The following is a 20541-nucleotide window of genomic DNA, read 5'->3' as shown; positions in this document are numbered from 1 at the left end:
TTTCTGTAAAATTTGAAACCACATTATTTTGAACTGCTCTGATATTTTATTTTGATAAGAAACATTTTCCAATCTCAATCCACCCTTTCATTCAGTGTTTAAAAGAGTCGACAACACTTCTAGTATGAAATTCACTGTCAAAAATGAAAATCTTCATAATGGACACTTTTAGGGTTCCAACATCTGATATGGTAGAAATAACTGTGTAAAACTATCAAATTAAAGCATTAAGCCACACACTAAATGCAATTGCAGATGCAGATATGTACAAAATTTCAACATTCTGCTGAAATATGTGATTCCTCTAATTACAATATACGAGTATCACAAAAATTACTTGCCTCAGAGTTGTATTAGCTACGCCATGCTTCTACATCGAATGCCATTATAGTAAACGCAGATAAGATGTCGCAAAAAATTTCTTTCTTTCTGCACCTATATGTTTCTTGTAATCAAGTAAGTAGGCCAAAGTGATGCTCTTATTTGAGGTTTCTGAGGCAAAATCTGAGTTCAGTGACTAAACCATCACATGACAATGAATGAAAATGACTAAGAAACGTGAGTTGCCTATATAGGGATTTAAGAGTCCATAGAACACCTGATACTGGAAGGATCTTTAAAACACTTTAAAGCAACACCCTGTCATCAATATCTGGGATACAAGGATACCAGAGTAACAGAGCAGCTGGGCTTTATCAAATGCCATGTGAAAAAATATACACAACCAAGAAATCCCTGTCTAGCAGTGCGTGAAAGTCCCAAGAAAATTCCAATCTCATCTATTTCCAAGAAGAAAAGTGCTTTTCTGAACAACAATAATACAAAGCCCATCTTCAAAACTTACAGGATATTGATTTATACAACAATAAAGAAAATTATAGTCTACAGATGCCACTTTTACTAAATGTTTAATCTAATGATTTAATACTCGAAACATTAAGTAAGTTTGGAACATTACATTCATTGTAACCTTTTTCGTGAATAGAGATGACACAATTCTGGTATAAAACGCCGAACCAGCAAAGGACTCAACAGAAATTATTACTCGCCAATTAACTAAATGAATCATAGTATCACTCAATCACAGATGCATATTACAGAGTGCAACTGATTTATTTCTTGAGTAAATTCCCTGTATGAACGATCAGGAACGAAACAGTGAAGACATCTACCTCGATTTTGTAATTACACCGCCTTTTCCCACCATCGTTGTTGGAGAACAATATTGAAAAATGATCTGGCTCTAAGGTGTAAGTCCCACACTGTCCTGTGACATACGGGCCTGAAAAAGAGATAATGGCAGTTTCAAGGAAGATTTAACGATGAATTTCTTAGTATAAGCCATATGGAATGGCTTAAACTAAGAAATTCTACTATTCTAATTTGCTATTTTTTTCTGTTAAGTTTCTTTGTTTAAGTCATTTGTCAACCTTCATTTCCATTCCTTCAAATATTCTACCATAGTAATCTTGCTTTTGTCTCACAATTTTTTCCAGCTATTCCTCTTTTAAAACGTTTCATGTAGTTATTAGCGGGAATCCCACCATCTACTCAATTTACAGTGAAAACGTTTTGAAATGTAAAACTGATTTCTTATCCTACTTCACTGCAGACAATCCAATCCTTTATGTTTTTCATCATTTGATCACTTCATATCTATATCTGTAATTCTCAAAATGATACCCTGCTTCACTTCATTGGTTGTGATTGGATATATAAATTCAGATCTCCATTCTTCCCCAGTCATCCATCAACTTGCGCACCAGGAAATATTAAATTACTAAGCAATGAAATAAGGAAGATTATGGCTAGTAGATGACAATATGGCAGTTCATAATTCTGAATGAATAACGTCTCAAATAAGGTTCATTACTTATAAAACACTGATAATCTAAGGTTTCTAAGTCGGCTGGTTTCCCAAAACATGATATCGTGCATACAATAATGCTATTGGTTAATCAAAGGCAACAAAGAACCATTCCGTTTTGATGACAATAGGCTTATTAATACTTCCTGTTTTGTTTGATATAACGAACACACTGACATATTTCATTTATCTGGATTATCCAGTTTATCTTTCTGATTGATAGGCTTTTTATTCTTTGGCGAATAAATAATTGGTGTAACAAAGTTTCTGTTTAGCATACCAAATGGTATGTTGCTTATATTTCTGTATATCTTATATCCTATGTACTGTGAAAATATGCTATGGTTGATTTATTCTGGACAGATTTTCTCAGCTGTATGCTACAGATGTTCATCACAGCCATTCATCAAACTCTACCAAAGACAATAGTGCTGGTAGTATTTATTTTGGACTCCATCATCAAGCTCGACTCTTGATACACGACCAAACATAACATATATTCACGATTCAGAACTCTGCTCTACCTGTTGCTCAGTAACTGAGAGTAAATTTCTTGCTCACCTGAGAATATATCATGTTTTGCATAATCATTCATAAATGATGGGAATGCATATATGCAAAAGCTTTTAAGAAACCTGTTGATTCATCATCACCGTCATTAAAAATACTTTTATGTGAGTTTAGATGTGAAATGAATCTTCTCCAGTGTTCCTACTTCGTGCACTTATGGCCTGAATCCCCACTATGCCCGGGTCTTCAACTATCTTCTCTTTCCATATTTTTCTGGGTCTCCCTATTGGCATTTGTTCTGCTGTTCCCATACCTACTAATCTCTGAATAACTGCTCTTCACTCCTTCACCACGAGTTCAATTCAACCATCTCAAAATCAGAGCTTTCAGCTCTTAGCCTCTAGACACTGCAATTTTCGGCAACTTTCTGATTTGAAAATAAAATTCTTGTTAATCTGAACATTAATGATGATGTTAGGCGGCTTAAAAACAGATTTCGTAATCTGTAACTTGAATTACATTTTGACCACCAGTACTTCACAATGCTTAACCATAAAGAAAACAAAATAATAACAAATCATGTTCAATTGTAGTTTCTCCGCACAACGTCGGGATTAACTGGATTACTTGAAGATCTTGAACAATAAGCATAAAAGTGATTAACACAAGGTGTCAAAATCCCACGAAGGTTCTCAAAGATAATTATGATAAAGCCGACCTTAAAAGATTGGACAGTTGGAAAATGTTTAACGCTTCCCCATTTGAAAATTTAGTTTCAATTATTGCAGTTTTCTGGAATTACTTTATACTTCTTTCTCATTAGAACATCGGCCATGGAAAAACTGTTGAGTGTGGGAAATCCCAGCACTTGTGTTTTCAAGGAATTATTGCTTATACTGTAACACAACTGGTTTTATCTTCACTTGATAAATTCCTTCATAAATAGTAAGGACGCTTGCCAGAAGTTGAGGATATAGGAGTTGGAGTCATAATAAAAAGAAATATAGGTGAAAAATTTCAGAAACATTATAACGTTTTCCTTTACCTCTTCCAACACTTATGGTACACATGAAGCCTCCAGTGCATTGCCTGCCTCGCATTGGTTTTCTTGTGTGTAATATCTCCAACATGTTTGAAGTGGTAGTCATCGTGATACCTTCCCTCTTGCAGCCACTTAAAACGATGCCACTTTCAATGAAACAAGAAATTTGAACTCGGTAAAAAGAAAAATGGAAAAATGCTGAAAGAATCATGAGCATTATATTATTCAGCTTGACATAAACTTTGTTGTTGGCCTACTTACAGCCTTACGGTCATCATGTTTTAGGGAATATTTTCTATTAATATGAGCAAGAATAATTTTAAGAAATAATCTTTTTTTACTCAACTATAAAAGGAAAAACTAAGAATTGCTGCTTTGTTACATCTAACTCACGCCAACAGATTTAAAATACATACAACAATGCTGACCTACCTAGCAGTATCCCTCACGAGGAGTTGTTCTTTATTGCATCCATTTCGATTCAGGTCAAAATGAGGGCATGACATTTGGATAGTTGTGCCAACAGGACTCTGAAAATTAAATGATAGCCGTTAACTGATAATTTTGATATGAATTTATAAGTAATATTATCCTGACACGAGAAACGAACATTTGAAAAGTAAATCGTGTAAATATCTACTTCATTTACTCACTTCTATTGTTGTCAAGCACTCCATCGCTGACTGGTCGTTCTCAGAGTAAAGGATTCCTTCGGCATCACTAGGCAGTATAAAAGATCCACATTCAGGACCAGCTACAAGAAAAGAATTAATAATTAGATAAAGACGTACACACACATACTATATATATATATATATATATATATATATATATATATATATATATATATATATATATGTATATATATATATATATATATATATATACATATATATATATATATATATATATATATATATATATATATATATATATATATATATATATATATATATGTATATATATATATATATATATATATATATATATATATATATGAATCTTAATCACATCAACATGACATTTTATGTACAGAGACATTAATCTATAATTGTCGTTTAATGTCCAATTGGCTTTACATCGGAAATAATACCGAAGGGGGGTTAAAACTGACATAGTGAGAGCCTATGACTTCAGTGACACTTGAAGCTGTTGGCTCTAACTATTCAGTAGATCGTGTCTACCAGGTAAGAAACCCCTTTTCAATTATAAATCCCCTTCGGTCACCGAACACTGAAGCTGTTGGTTCTCGTTGCCCTGTGGATCGTGTCTGCCAGTTGAAAAACCCCTTATCAATTTACGTATAAATCCACTTTGGTCACTGAACACTGAAGCTGTTGGTTCTCATCGTCTGGTGGATGGTGTCTGCCAGTTAACGAACCCCTTATCAATTATAAATCACCTTCGGTCACTGAACACTGACTGAAGTTGTTGGTTCTCATTGTGCGGCAAATGGTTCTTTACCTCGTAGACTCAACCTACTGAACAGGGAGAACTAAAGGCTTCAGTGACTGAAGGGAGATTGTAGTTATTAAGTGTTAAACTTGGAAGACTCGACCCAACGATCAGCAAGAACCAATGGCTACTGAAAGGGAATTCAAATTGTAGTTATCTTTTTTTGCCGTTCGTTGGGTTGTGTTTACCAGACACATAACCTGGTTCGTCACCTGGCAGACATGACCCACCAAACAGTGAAACTCAATGGCTTCAGTGACTGAAGGGGATTGATAATTTCTACGAGGTTCATTATCTGGCAGACATGCCCCACTGAACAGGAGAATCAACAGCTTTAGTGACTGAAGGGGATTTACAATTCATAAGGGGTTCATCACCTAGCAGACATAACCCACTGGACATGAGGACCAGCAACTTCAGTGAAAGATGGAGATTTATAATTGATAAGGGGTTCGTCAAATGGCAGACACTTTCCACCAAAGAGCGAGAATCAACTCATCAATGACTGAAGAGGAATTATAAGTGGTAAGGGTTGTCTGCCTAGTGACTAACCCCATATTAGTTTTAATTCCCTTTCAGTCACTGAAGCCGTTGGTTTTTGCTGTTTGGTGGCTCGAGTCTGCCAAGTGATTTACATTTACCTCTTATTAATTACAATTCCCATTCAGTAACTGAAGTCTTTGGTACTCCCTTTTCAGTAGCTTGGGTCTACGAGATGAAAAACCATTTATCAATTATATATTCCCCTTCGGTCACTGAAGCCATTGTTTTCTCTGTTTGGCGTGTCATGTCTGCTAGGTGATAAACCCCTTTATCAATTACAAATTCTTTTTGGTCACTGAAACCATTGGATCTCGCTGTTCGGTGGGTCGAGTTTGCCAGGTGATGAAAAACTTATTAATTATGATTCCTCTTCAGTCACTGAAGCCTTTAGTTCTCGCTGTTTCGTGGGTTATGTCTGCCAGTTGATGAACCATTTATCAATCATAATTTTCATTCTGTTTGGGGGTCGTGTCTGCCAGATAACAAACCCCTTATCAATTATAAATCCCTCCAGTCACTGAAGCCATTGCTTCTTGTTATTCAGTGGGTCGTGTCTGCCAGGTGATGAACCCCTCATCAATTATAATTCCCCTTTTGTCAGTGAAGCCGTTGGTTCTTGGTTTGTTGGATTGAGCCTGCCAGGCAAAGAACTCCTCGTCAATTATTAGTCCTCTTCGGTCACTGATGCAGTTGGTTCTTGCTGTTTGGTGGGTCTTGTCTACCAAATGACAAATCCATTATCAATTATAAATCCCCTTCGATCACTGGAGCCATTGGTTCTCGCTGTTCAGTGGATCGAGTCTGCCAGGTAACGAAACACTTGTCAATAATAATTCCCCTTTGGTGCACATATACAGGTATATATACATACACCCATAAATCAAATAAATATAAATGTGTGTGTTTTTATTTATCTATGAGCATTAGTTACTGGTAAATCAAGTAATGGTAATTAATTTTACATTTCATGATAGAGGCCTACTCAAATCATTTGCACCAGGGCCCATTATGACCTAGTTCCGCCACTGAGCTCACACATTAAGAAAATTTCACTTTTACTTGAACGAGTCATATCAGTTTACTTGATGCATTAAACAGTACATATTTTACAAAGACACAATCAACATGTTAAGACTTAGCATATGTAATTCTCAGACCACCGTAAACTCATATGAATTTGTGATAAAGAAAGTAGAGTAACAGTCGTAGTGTATGAGAACTTGAGCCCAGCTGTTATTGGCCAATGACACCGAGTAGAGGCCTCATTTATTCCTGTCTTTGCCCATGGTGAGAGTGCCAGTGCTTACCCACGCACTTTACAGTGCCTACATCCAAGTCACGGATACTGACACACCTCAAGCTTGTTGCTTGTTTTCTGGAATAGAGTGCTAGTACCTACCATGTAATTTACAATGTCTACACACGAGTGTCCCCACCACTGGCACACCACAAGCCTTGTCGCTTGTCGTTTGGTCGCTGACACACCTCAAACCTTGTCGCTTGTTTTCTGGTGAGAATGCCAGTGCCTACATGTGAGTGTCAGTGCCAGTGACACACCTCAAGGTTTGTTGCTTGTCTTTTGGTGAGAGTGCCAGTATCATCCACGCACTTTACAGTGCCTGCACATTAGTGTCACAGCCGCTGACACACCTCAAGCCTTGTAACTTTTTTCTGGTGAGAATGCCAGTATCTACCACACACTTTCCAGTGCCTACACGCAAGTGTCATTGCCGCTGACACACCTAAAGCCTTGTTGCTAGCGTGCTGGTGAGAGTGCCAGATACATACCTGTGTGGCTCCTGCACTATTTGAGAGTGCCACCTGTCCACGTGCTTTGCGAAGTGCCACTTGAAGCTTGCGAGTATCATAGCTGCTGACACACCTACATGCTCATTTGAGCCAACCACAAAGAGAGATTGATCACTTAACTTTTGCTTGTGACTCGTGAGTGCCAGTGAGCACCTCACATAGTCTTCGTACTCTAGGAGCACCGCACATTAGTGGGTGCCCGCTCCCCCAGCTTTGTCTGTATGACAGCCTGTTCAAAGGCTACAGACTACTAGGATCACCATCACTGATCCTCGCATCTACGAGGGCCACCTTCGTTGACACTGCACCCTATGAGTGCCACCTTCACTGACAGTCCTTTCTATGAGTGCCACTTTCGCTGACATTCCCCTGCAGTCTGCACTCCACTGAGTTCCATTTCAGCTCCCCTACAAGGATCACCACCTCTGACCGTCCAATCTCCAATTGCCACTGCAGTTATTATCTTCCGTCAAGTGCCAGAAGTTTGTTTCTAGTTTGTGTATTTTTATTTCAATCACACAATCACCCAATGATTAATTTAGGTGGGACTAGTATATATATATATATATATATATATATATATATATATATATATATATATATATATATATTATATATATAGATATATATATATATATATATATATATATATATATATATATATATATATATATATATATATATATATATATATATACCCAGTGCTACTGTTTTGGGAACAACCAGTGCAGCTTGAGCTAGTCGTCTTCAGTCTTCTGTATACACACACACACACACACACACACACACACACACACACACACACACACACATATATATATATATATATATATATATATATATATATATATATATATATAATATATATATATATGTATTTATATATAATATATATATATATATATATATATATATATATATATATATGTGTGTGTGTGTGTGTGTGTGTGTGTGTGTGTGTGTGAGTGTGTATATACAGAAGACTGAAGACGACTAGCTCAAGCTGAACTGGTTGTTCCCAAAACAGTAGCACTGGATGACCCCCATGAAAAACTCATTGCAACATGGGAAGGGAGGGTGCTATTTCATGGCAAAGAACAGCACTGATCAAGATCAGAATTTGTTTGTTAAAGCCGAGCACTTGGCTCAACAGAGCTGGTTGCTCGAACCGAGTCGAGTGAGCTGAGCAGATCACCACTACATAATTATGAGTGATAATCGTCAACAAAGAACTATCACTTCTTCCCAATTAACTGTTCTCCTACTAGGCCAAAGCTCCAAAAAGAAGAATAAAGAGGGATTCTTCGTCTGCTGTCCTACGTGTTCGGACCCTAAGGTCCAAGACACAAGGACGGTACTTGACCATTCGCCTAGGTGTTCCATGCAGTACCAGGCTCTGCATAACTCGAAACCAGACTGAAGAACAAACTCATCTGTACTCGTAAAGGCTTGTCTTCCTATCCAAGCGCTCGTGATAGTGAGAGCTTGGCGAGCGCTAGGAATTGTAAGAATTGTAAGAAAACCCAACTCTTATAAGACAATAATTGGGCGAGCCTTGTCTTGCCCTGGTACTCGGCAATATGATGAAGCCAAGTGCTCAGCGAGTGCCAGCAAAACCAAGGGATCCAGGCGCTCGGTGAGACTCCCAATTATTGTAATAATTATTGGGAATACCCATTGCCCGAGTGTTTGGAAACCAAATTTAATCACTTAGCAAGACTCCCAATTTTCGTAATAGGAGTTACTGGGGATGTCTGTCCTGCCCGAGTGTTTGGAAATTATAGAAAACCATAACACTCTGAGAATGCCAGAAATTCCAAGGAATGTGAGCATTCAGCGAGATTCATGTGTATTGTAATAACAATTATCACGAATTCTTGTCTTGCCCGAGTGTTTGCAGATCAAAAAAGGCCAAAACACCAGGAGAGTACTAGAAATTCCATAGAATTTAAGTGCTTGGTGAGACCCCTGAATTTTGTCAAACAATCATCGTGGGGGGGCCCCTCCTTCACTCCTGTAGATATCAAAGGGGAGCAGGCATAAAAACCAGTCCTAAATGCGAGCATTTAAGACTAGAATGAGAGTACAATTCAAAAGAATATGCACTCGAGACTCCCAAAATGCAAGAACCCATAGGGGACTGCGAATTAAAATCCGTCCAAAGAACAGAAAGAGCCAGTGAGAACATAGTCTTCAGATGTTCGAATCCTAAGAATCTAAACATCAGATGTCGAGATGGTGAGAGGTCTCTCTGCAATTTACAGAAGATCCTTCCTCAACGACGTGGATGTTCATCTGGTGGGACCCTAAGATCCTTCCAGGAACTTAGTCCCCGATGCTGAATCCTATGAGGAGCTCTCTTCAGGATCCCTCCTATTCACCTCGCCCCTCAAGGTGTAGCCATAGGGAGTAGAGGGAATAGGTGAGGAGGATTGGATGCATGCATCTCACTGGCAAGGGCCGGTACTGTCCTCCAACACGTCCAAGTCCTCTTTGACGCTGAAACCTCTCAAGAGGCCTGAATGGGGGCCCCTACCAATATCACCGTGTGCATGGTCCTGCAGGACAGTGACGTCAACCCTTGGTACTGAGCAATCACTGTTAGAGCAATCACCAGCAAAGCGTGAGTCACCTGACCGACTCACTCCTTTCTTCCATTCAGTGCCTGACTCTTGATGCACGCGAATCCATAGATTACATGCACTCAGGAAATCTCACAAATGAGTTCCCAACAAGGAAATAGTCTTAGCGGCAGAACCTCTAGGACTAGCAGCAGAAGTGTGAACTGAGGTTCACGCTTCTACAGCTCCCGACACGCTAGACCCTTGGGACAGTGTGAAAGTTCCTGTTCCCGAAGTAACACTCGAGCCAGCAAAAGACCAGACTGCCTCCTCAGTTCAACGAAGCAGACCCTTAGAAATCCCGTGACGAGACTTCTTAGGCGATGGAGATTACCTTCTCCTTCTTCAGCAGGGAGCCTTAGAAGTTGAAGGGGTGGAGGTTGAAGCAAAATAGGATGATTATGAAGAGGAAGATGACGACACTTGGCGAGATCTCTTCTTCCTCGACTTCTCAAAATTCTGCAAGACTTCTTTTACAGAATGAGGCACATTTACCAGCAGAAATAGAGTTAACAATCACAGGGTAGCCGCGAAGGCGTTGTCCAGTGATGAAACTGTACAATAACAGTGGAAAATGAATATGATTTCCAGCAGGGGAACAGTACACGCAATCGAGGACCAATATCACAGCATGCTACGAGTTAGCTACAGGTAAAATTCCAAGGTTAGGATAGTCAACACGAAGAGATATCCAACCTTCTACTGCTATAATCAACTATCACAACTGTTAGCCGGTAAAAGAAAGAAAATATTTAAAGAAATAAGGATGCTCCTTTCACATCCAAGGGCAACGCCCTCCGAAATGAGAGGAGATCCCTCAAACACCAACATCAAACGACCTCGCCCCTATCTTCGTCCGATAAGCTAGTGAAAGGACGAAAGAGAAGAGGAAATACCAAAAGAAACACAAAGGACAAACCTCCGAAGTTCCCCTTGGTAATTTCCAAAGCATAAGCGTAAATTTCGGATGAATATAATAGCATCTTAATTGTTCAAACACACATCCTGGTCGCCTGTATTTATAGAAAAAATACATGATCTAAACTTATATTTACTTCGACTTTTAGCTGTATACAGAATTTTGAGATTTTTCAATAGTCCTTTAACTTTTGTACACTTAGCTGAAAATTACAGAATACCTGAAGTTCCGATTTCACCAGTTCTACACTTAAGCTGCTTGTGCTTTTTCTCCATAGCTGCCCCATTACACTAAATATTCCTTAACAAGACACATTTGAATCAGGGATGGATATGCATATGACACTACTTTCACAGCGCCATCAATACATTTGCCTTTGTATTTTTGAGTTATATTTTTTCAAAATTTAAATGCGTGTTTAATGGATAAGAGCAAAAGATCACCACAAAGCAATACATTACTTATGAAATGATATATCATTTATTGAATGCTATATGTGCAAAAGCTGTTGTTTTATCTTAGAAACATACAGTGAATATAATTTCATTTTACTTAAAATTTTCCGGGAGACAGAATATGAAGGAATACGGAGAATCCCAGAGAATCCGGGAGGGTTGGCAAGCCTAGAGTCAAATAGGCTATTACTGCTGTATTCAAGATAATGGTAAACGTAATGAAACTGATATTTCACTTACCAGACCCATTTTATTATTGTAATATGTACAAAAAACCAATCGTCCACCATTTCCATTGGGTGATGTTTGCTTCTAGGATCAGGTGATTGAGCCTACTAGCAAAAGAATTAGGAAAATAATTTTTTAGTTGCCAAAAGGTATGAATGTATTACTGGAATTATTATTTTCATTTTTGCACATAAATCTAAAACGATTATATAAAGGTAAACTAACATATTTTATGTAAAAGTAAAATCGCTCAATCACAAAGCATCTGTTCCATTATTTGTTTATTTACGTCATTTATAAGAGATGGTTATGAACTGTTACTTAAGCCACAAGTTTGGTAATCGTGTTTGAAACCCTAGCAAGTACAAATTACTGAAAATTAAATGATTTCGTTAAGTAAAGATTATCGTAGAAACAGTGTTTTTGTAAAACGCCATGTGTTTGAAGTTATGGTAAATATGGCAGTTCTCAATGAGAACTGTCTAAAGGAAATTCCCTTCAAGAACAATGCTAAAAAGTCAACTATTTTCTGTTTTAATAAAGGTGAAAGTTAGTAAGTCAAATAGGCTATTACTGCTGTATTCAAGATAATGGTAAACGTAATGAAACTGATATTTCACTTACCAGACCCATTTTATAACCCTACCTAATTTTTGCAATTATGATTTGTGCATAAATTCAATAGTTTTGGTAATTTCCAGAGCAAAAGTGAATTTCCTATGCCAGAGCCATCAAAATAGCAGGCAAGGGTTTTGAACGCAATAGGGACGTTACCTATGACGTCATAAGACTTCACCCAGAAAAAAGAAAAGTTTTCATATGGGGAAAAGTTCTCTTCACTGTGGCCCTGTCCAATTGCCGATGACATTCATTGACTGATTTTAGTAACCATCCAACGTTTCAGCGATATCAGTGACGGTAAGTAGGATTTGTCATGGTCCCCATGATTGCATTATCAACATGAATAATTCTATTATTTTTATTTTTGTATAGGTATCATTGCAATGTCCATACCAGCGTAATTTGGAATTCTTCCATTTTCTTGATATTCATATTGTTTCTAATTTACAAATAATTCATTGTATGTAATTCTTCCACTTAATGAACCACACTACAGCTCATTTGTTTGATCTACATCTATTCCAGGTGGGAATACAAAAAGACAATCCGGTTAGTTTTACCTCAGGTTTCGACACTATAACCTTCTATTTGCTGCTGCAAGAGATGAGTGTTGCCAAGTAACTATTACCATCTATAGAAATAATCTAGTCACGGGTTTTCTCGCTCTTACCACGAGTCTTGCTTGTATACAAAGTGGTAAGCTGTAGCACAAATGCAGGCTTGTAACCAAGGGGACAATTCCATATTCTGTTGGCCATTCTCGAATTTGTTGAAGCCTACTATGCATTCTAGAGGCCATGAAATAGTGTTTTTCATAAACAACTTGCAAAACGATGTATGGATTTCGTGCTACTAAAGTACAGAGTGTTTCTTACATTGTTGTAAGTTATGGTAGTATACCAAATTGACACCTGTGCTTAATTAAACTGTTTACTCTTAGTATAAAAAGACATACTTCTTACCTTACTCAGACCATTTCGAAAGAGTGGTGCTTTAATTATGACGTATCTGTGACACAGAGCCATTGTAAGGACGACATTCAGGCGATTGTTCGCCCTTCCATTGTAAAAATCTGTATATCCATATGTCCTCTCTTTTCTTCCAGGAACTAAAATGTAGAGCATTTTACGCCCTTTCTTTTGATGGATATATGTCGGGAATCCGTTCCCTCTATGTAATCTTATTCATGCATTTTCATCTGTGAAGAAACACATTCACAGCAGGGGCCCTGCCCCTTTTTGACTATGTTTGTTTGTACATGTGTGACGGACACTACGCTTCTGTCCACACACCGCCTAATGTACAGCCTCATTTGCCGAATAAAGTTAGTTCACTCACCCTCCTCATCTTACTCAGTCCTCACAATTGGTGACCCAGGAGTAGGTGACCCGGGCAGTTTTGGCTTTGCCATTAAGGGACTAATTACTGCCGTTCACCTTCAGAGAACCTTTAACGGACCCATACAATGACTAGTGTAGGTTTTCTGGTACTCCTCAAAGCCATTAGTGGACTCACAAGGGCATCCCGCCATTCACAACTTCTCATCGACTGTAAGCGTGAGACTGACAGAAGATGGAGAGTTCAGCACATTCACTTGACTCCTCTGTGTCTGCCTTGACCCCGAGATCTATGAGGCGATCCTTCTTTGTGCTCGAGTCCTCCTCAACGCCCTTGCCTGCGCCCCAATTGACTGCACCCTCAGAGCCCCACCACATCAAGCGGATCCATGGCATCAACTGGGACAGCACCAAGGCATACGTCATTGCTGGGACCCTCACAGCGGATGCCTTCAAATGCCTTGCCCCATGGATGCACAGCCAGACCGGGGAGTTGCCCTACGAAGGCCTGAAGAGAGAGCTCATCCAGGTCTTCTCCATCCCAGTTCCCCAGTGAGCCGCCCAAATTTTTTATCTTGTGGTCAACCCCATGACCACCTCGGACCCCAGACTGGCCTGGAACAAGCATCAGGACCTGGTCCTCCTGCCAGAGGTGGACCACCAAGGATGAAGGCAGGAGGTGAGCATCCTCTGCCAACTCTTCCTTTGCCAGCTCGCACCTGAAGTCTGAAGCCAGATCCCTAATGCTGAGACCATGGAGATGGAAAGTCTGGTGCAGTGGGCTTTCACGCTGTTTACTGCCACCCAAGCTGCAAAACTCTCCTCTCCTCTGTCAGCCAACAGCCTACAGCAGGACGACACAGTTTGTGCAGCATACCAACGATCGCCGAAGCCCCTCCCAGACAGCGGGTGGTGCTGCTTCCACCGCCAGTTCAGCAGCAAGGCACAGAAGTGTGAGCGCCCTTGCTCCTTCTACCGTTCAAAAAATGACAGAGGCAGCACCTTGACCACCACGGCCTCTTGGTGGACGTGGCCTGCTAGCGCCTTCTTGATACTGAGACCTGTCTCTCCCGCCCACTCGCCAGACCAAGGGCACCCACCATCTGCTCCATCCTTTCCCACCACAGATACACCTCCCTTCTCCAGGAGTTTCCGGGTGTCTTCCACCCTGAGCTTCGCACACAAGCACGTGATTTCCACCATATTGACACCAAGGACCCCTTGACACACGCCAAGTTCCGCCTCCTCCCGCCGAAGCTCCTCCAGGAAGCCAAGACCGCGTTCAAAGAAATGGAGAAGATGGAGATCTGTAAAAAGGCAGCGAGTCTGTGGGTGTCCCCCTCCACATGGTGAAGAAGGCATATGGTACGTGGAGGCCCTGCGGTGACTACTGGCACCTAAACCTCATCACCATGCCCGACAGCTTCCCTCTGTCAAACTTTCAGCACCTCACTGCCCCCCCCCCCCCCCCCCACCCCCCCCCCCCCCCCCCCCCCCCCCCCCCCCCCCCCACACCCCCCCCCCCCCCCCCCCCCCCCCCCCCCCACAGCGCCAAGGTCTTCTCCAAGATCGACTTATTAACCCTTAAACGCCGAAGGGGTATATTAAAAATCGACTACCGTGTGCTGAGGGGGTCTCGGAAAAAATATTTTTTTCAAAAAATCACACCGCGCTTAGTTTTCAAGATTAAGAGTTCATTTTTGGCTCCTTTTTTGTCATTGCCTGAAGTTTAGTATGCAATCATCAGAAATGAAAAAAATTATCATTATCATATATAAATAATGTGATATGTGATAGCGCAAAAACAAAATTTCATATATAATTGTATTCAAATCGCGCTATGCGCAAAACAGTTAAAGGTAACAAGTTAATTTTTTTTCGTTGTAATGTACATTAAATTGCGATCATTTTGGTATATAGCACATTGTAAAACGATAAAAGCAACACAGAGAAAATATTATCACAAAATTATGCATGAATTCGTAACACGCTGACATAAACAAATATTTTTTTCAAAAATTCACCATAAATCTAAATATTGTCCTACAGACTTCCAATTTGTTTCAAAATAAAGACAAATAATGAATATTACTATACTGTAAGAGTATTAGCTTACAATTGCAGTTTTTGAACATATCTGACGAGTTAAAGTTGACCGAATGTCGAATTTTTTTATATATTTTTTTTATATGCAATTATTTCGGAAATTAGAAAAGCTACAACATTCAAATATTTTTCGTTTTATTCTAAATGAAATTGCGCATATTTTCATATATAAAACTATATGAAACGCCTAATATGAAATGGAGCAAATATTCCAAGAATGCGACGTACGCATTTCGGAGATTTGCGGATGAGAATCTGCGCGCAGAGGGAAGGAAAGTTTTTTTTTAAATTCACCATAATTCTAAATATTTTGCTAGAGACTTCGAATTTGTTTCAAGATAAAGATAAATGACTGAATATTACTAGACTGTAAGAGTTTTAGCTTACAATTGCGTTTTTTGACCATTTCGGTAGAGTCAAATTTGACCAAACGTGGTTTTTTTTTTTCTATTTATCGTGATTTATATGCAAATATTTCAAAAATGAGAAAAGCTACAACCTTTGATTATTTATTGTTGTACTATACATGAAATTGCGCACATTTTCATATACAAAACTTTATGTAGCGGCTAATTATAATGGTGCAAACATTACCACAATCGTACGTATGATTTTTTTGGAAGAGTTACCGCACGGACGTAAGGAAAATTTTTTTTTTTTTCATAAATTCACCATAAATCGAAGTATTGTGCTAGAGACTTCCAATTTGTTGCAAAATTAAGGTAAATGATTGAATATTACTAGTATATAAGAGTTTTAGCTTACAATTGCGTTTTTTGACCATTTCGGTAGAGTCAAAGTTGACCAATAGTTGAAAATGTGTCACTTATAATTTTTTATATGAAAATATTTCAAAACTGATAAAAGCTACAACCATGGGTTGTTTTTAGTTGTATTGTGCATGAAATTGCGCACATTTCCATATATAAAACTTTATGTAACAGCTAATTTAAAATGGTACAAACATTACCACAATCGCATGTATGATTTTTTTGGAAGAGTTACCGCACGGACAAAAGGAAAAAGTTTTTACATAAATTCACCATAAATCGCAATATTGTGGTAGAGACTTCCAATTTGTTGCAAAATGAAGGTAAATGATTGAATATTACTAAAATATAAGAGTGTTAGCTTACAATTGAGTTTTTCAACCATTTCGGTAGAGTCAAAGTTGACCGAAGGTTGAAATTTTGGCAATTATCGTTATTTATATGGAAATATCTCAAAACTGATAAAAGCTACAAACATGAGTATTTTTTTGTTGTATTTTACATAAAAATGTGCACATTTTCATATATAATACTCCATGTAACGGCTAATCTAAAATTGTACAAAAATTATGTCAAAGTGACGAAATAATTTCCGAGATGTGTCACCGATACTTTTTAGTGGGGCAAGAAAGAAATTCGCGCTTGCGCGCCTGCGTAACGATTGTAAACAAAACAACACCTTGATCCGTGAACTCCCAGCATCCCCCAAGGCGCGTGATTCAAAAGTTTTTGGCTGGTAGGCCTATAAGTATTTTTCTGCGAATTTTTAAAACAACTTTTGTATGTCGACGTAAAATACGTCCAGTCGGCACCCGAGCGACAAAAAATGTCGACGTAAAATACGTCCAGTCAGCGTTAAAGGGTTAAAGTCGTATTTTCAAGTCCCTGTCCATCCCGATGATATTACGAAGACGGTGATCATCATGGCCTTCAGATCCCTTGTTCGCCTTCTCCACCTTCGGCCTGCAGAATGCTGGGGCCACCTTTCAACACCTCATGGACAGCATCCTCGGTGACTTACCCTTCTGTGTCTACTAAGTGGACGACATTCTTATCTTTTCCAGATTGCCAGAGTAGCACCTGAACCATGTCCGGGCCGTCCTCAAGTGTCTACAGGAGAACGGACTTGTCGTCCGTTTTAACAAATGCAACTTTGGCACTGAGAAGGTGGATTTCCTCGGCCACAAATTACAGTAGCAGGAGATCGTCCCATGGTGTTAAAGGTGGCTGCAGTGGAGAAGTTCCCAACACCGACGACCATCAAGGCCCTCCAAGAATTCATTGGGATATTGAATTATTACCAAAGGTTCGTCCCGGACATCGCCCGCACCATATGCCCTTTGACTTAGGTACTAAAGGGCAAACCTAAGAAGCTGATATGGGGAGAAGATCAGCAGCTCGAAGTCGCCCAAACCAGGTCTTCCCTCAGCCACCACCCTGGCTCACCAGAATCCCGACGCGCCCCTGACCATCACCACTAATGCCAGCAACATCGCGTGTGGTGCCGTCTAGGAACAGCTGGTCAATGGAGTCCCCACACCGCTAGCCTTTTTCAGCAAGAAGCTCAAACCTGCCAAGACTCACTACAGCACATTCGACTGCGATCTCCTTGCTGTCTACCATGCCGTCCGCCACTTCAAATATCTTCTGGAGGGCATCCCCTTCACCGTAAGGATGGACCACCAGCCACTGGTCCATGCCTTTGCCAAGGCGGGCGACGCCTGGTCGGCAAGGCAGCAACATCATCTTGCGGCTGTCTCCAAGTTCGGGTACTACATTGAGTACGTCCCGGGTGGAAGAAATCCCATAACCGACACCCTCTCGAGGGTGAAAATCAACTCCCTTCACCTTGGCGTCAATTACGAAAGATCTAACACGTGAACAAGTCTCCGACCCCAAAGTACCAGCCTAAAGGACCACGATCACCACCCTTCCCTGGGAGGACATCCCCTTTGGCCCCTCCAGGACGACGCTTCTCTGCAATACCAGCACAGGACGCCCTCGTCCCTTGATACCCGCCTCCTGCAGGAGACAGGTGTTCGACATCATTCACAGCCTCTCACACCCATTACCCCTCACAATGACCAGGCCCCTGACTGGGAAGTTCATGTGGCACAGCATCACGAAGGATGCTCAGGACTGGGCCAGAAACTGCATTGCATGCCAGAGTAGCAAGACAGTAATGCACACCAAATCGGGGATAGGTTCTTTTCCCTAGACCAGGCGAAGATTTGGACACATCCATGTCGACGTCGTCAGGCCTCTTTCTCCATCTGACGGTGCCAGATACCTCCTGACAGTGATCAACCGGTTTACCAGGTGACCCGAGGCCACCCCGATGTCAGAAGCCACCACAGATGCCTGTGCCAAAGCCCTCCTGACTAGCTGAATCACCCACTTCGAAGGGCTTCCTTACAGGCACGCTGTCAAGGCCCCAATTGGAAGGCACAGCTTTCCTGGGTCCTCCTTGGTCTCTACACCTCCTCAAGAGCCAACGGCAACCCTTCCCCAGCAGAGAAGGTGAACGGGGAGACCCTGACAGTACCAGGCAAATTCTTCCCCGCTGACACTGACAATCCTGGTATTCCCCTGGCTAGTTTGCATGCAGCTGCCCAGAAGTTCATTCCATGTTAACAGGAGGAAGCAGTTCTGCCCGTGAACCCTGGACTCCTGCAGGCTCGTCTTCGTGAGGAATGACACTGCCCACCTGCCCTTGATGAGGCCCTACTGAGGCCCGCACTGAGTCATCCGTCGTGAAGAGAAGGCATTCCTCATGTCAATTGGTGGCTGCGAGGACTGGGTCTCGATAGATTCCCTCAAGCCCACCATCATCCCCGACGAAGATGACCCCGCTGAAAACCCACACAAAACCCTGACATCACTGGTTCCTGACAGTGCCCCTAATAAGTTGTCGAGGCTGCCCAAGGAAAGCAGTCGAACCCCCCAGACCCACTACCAGGGGTGGCATCCTGCTTTCCGGCCCTCAAGATGACAAGTACACACAAGACGCCCCTAAACCAAAGGAATCACAAACCTCAGGACTCCTTCAGCCTTCTGCAAGATTCCGTTAGTCATCCAATGATTCTACATAATCATTGGCCTGTGGGGGAGTATTTGTAAGGACGACATTTGGGCAAGTGTTCGCCCTTCCATTGAAAAAATCTGTATATCCATATGTTCTCTCTTTTCTTCCAGGAACTAAAATGCAGAGCATTTCATGGCCTTTCTTTAAATGTATATATATCGGGAATCCGTTCCCTCTACTTAATATTATTCATGTATTTTCGCACCTTTTTTACTATGTTTGTTTGTGTGTGAGTGACAGACACTACGCCTCCGTCTGCACGCCGCCCTATGTTTAGCCTCATTTGCCAAATAAAGTTAGTTCACTCACTCTCCTCGTCTTACTCAGTCCTCACACCATCCAAATTACCTATAGATTAAAACATTATTATGTAATAAATGTATATATCATCATACAATATATTAATTTGCTTTAAAAAAATTCGTATTGTCCAGGATAGGTAAAATGACATTTAACCATAAGTCAACCAATCATTTGATAATGCATAATGAAGGATACGTGGTACTGTCGTCACTAATACACGTTACCACTTTTGCAGATGGTTAGATGGGTAAGCGGAGCTTTAACCTCTTTTTCTTAAGTAAAACAGTTAATGAAACACTAATTTGAAACATGGAAATCTATAAGTCGCTTTAAAAGTTATCTACGAAAAACACTATGTCATGGCCTCTGAAATGCATAGTAGACTGTGTAAGCATATCCATTCATCTGTTACTGTTAATGATTTACTGCCTATCTGGTGGATGGGCTGAGCCTCATGACGTCATATTATGTTACGTCACGAATGGTTTTTGAATCCTTTTCTGTGATTTTCTCGGCTCTGGCATCGGCAACTTTATTCTACTCTATAAATATCAAAACTATTGAACTTAGGTATTAAATAATACTTGCAAAAATTAGGTAAGGTTATAAACTATACACTTGTGTATGACATTGTGTTGTGTTCAGAGGGGAGGGAGGAGTTGGAGGAGAGAGGAATGAGAATAAGCAGATAAAAAACCGAATATATGTTTCAGTATTACTGAGGACGGTGGAAATAGCATAAGACTGGGTGGGGAAGAAATAAAGAGAGTATAGAAGTTCAAGTACTTAGGGTCCGTATTAGAGGATCAGTGGAAGCATGGACCAAGAGGTGAGACATCGAATTCAGGCAGGATGTAATAACTAAATTTC

The 20541-nt window shown here is 40.4% G+C and overlaps 1 protein-coding gene across 1 annotated transcript in view; it reads right to left on the bottom strand.

Moving 5' to 3' along the window:
* Positions 1-20541, bottom strand: part of LOC135198333 (uncharacterized) — a 204094-nt gene that overhangs the window by 141503 nt on the left and 42050 nt on the right. Inside the window, exons 4-7 of the mRNA XM_064225904.1 lie at positions 4073-4173; positions 3852-3949; positions 3423-3565; positions 1173-1282 (exon numbers count right to left, since the gene is read on the bottom strand). Coding sequence (XP_064081974.1) covers positions 1173-1282; positions 3423-3565; positions 3852-3949; positions 4073-4173 — 452 coding nt within the window. The remainder of the gene's footprint in view (positions 1-1172; positions 1283-3422; positions 3566-3851; positions 3950-4072; positions 4174-20541) is intronic.

This window comes from Macrobrachium nipponense, chromosome 22 (genome assembly GCF_015104395.2).
Source record: "Macrobrachium nipponense isolate FS-2020 chromosome 22, ASM1510439v2, whole genome shotgun sequence".
NCBI classification, from domain to species: Eukaryota; Metazoa; Arthropoda; class Malacostraca; order Decapoda; family Palaemonidae; genus Macrobrachium; species Macrobrachium nipponense.
This window is presented reverse-complemented; position numbering and strand designations above follow the sequence as displayed.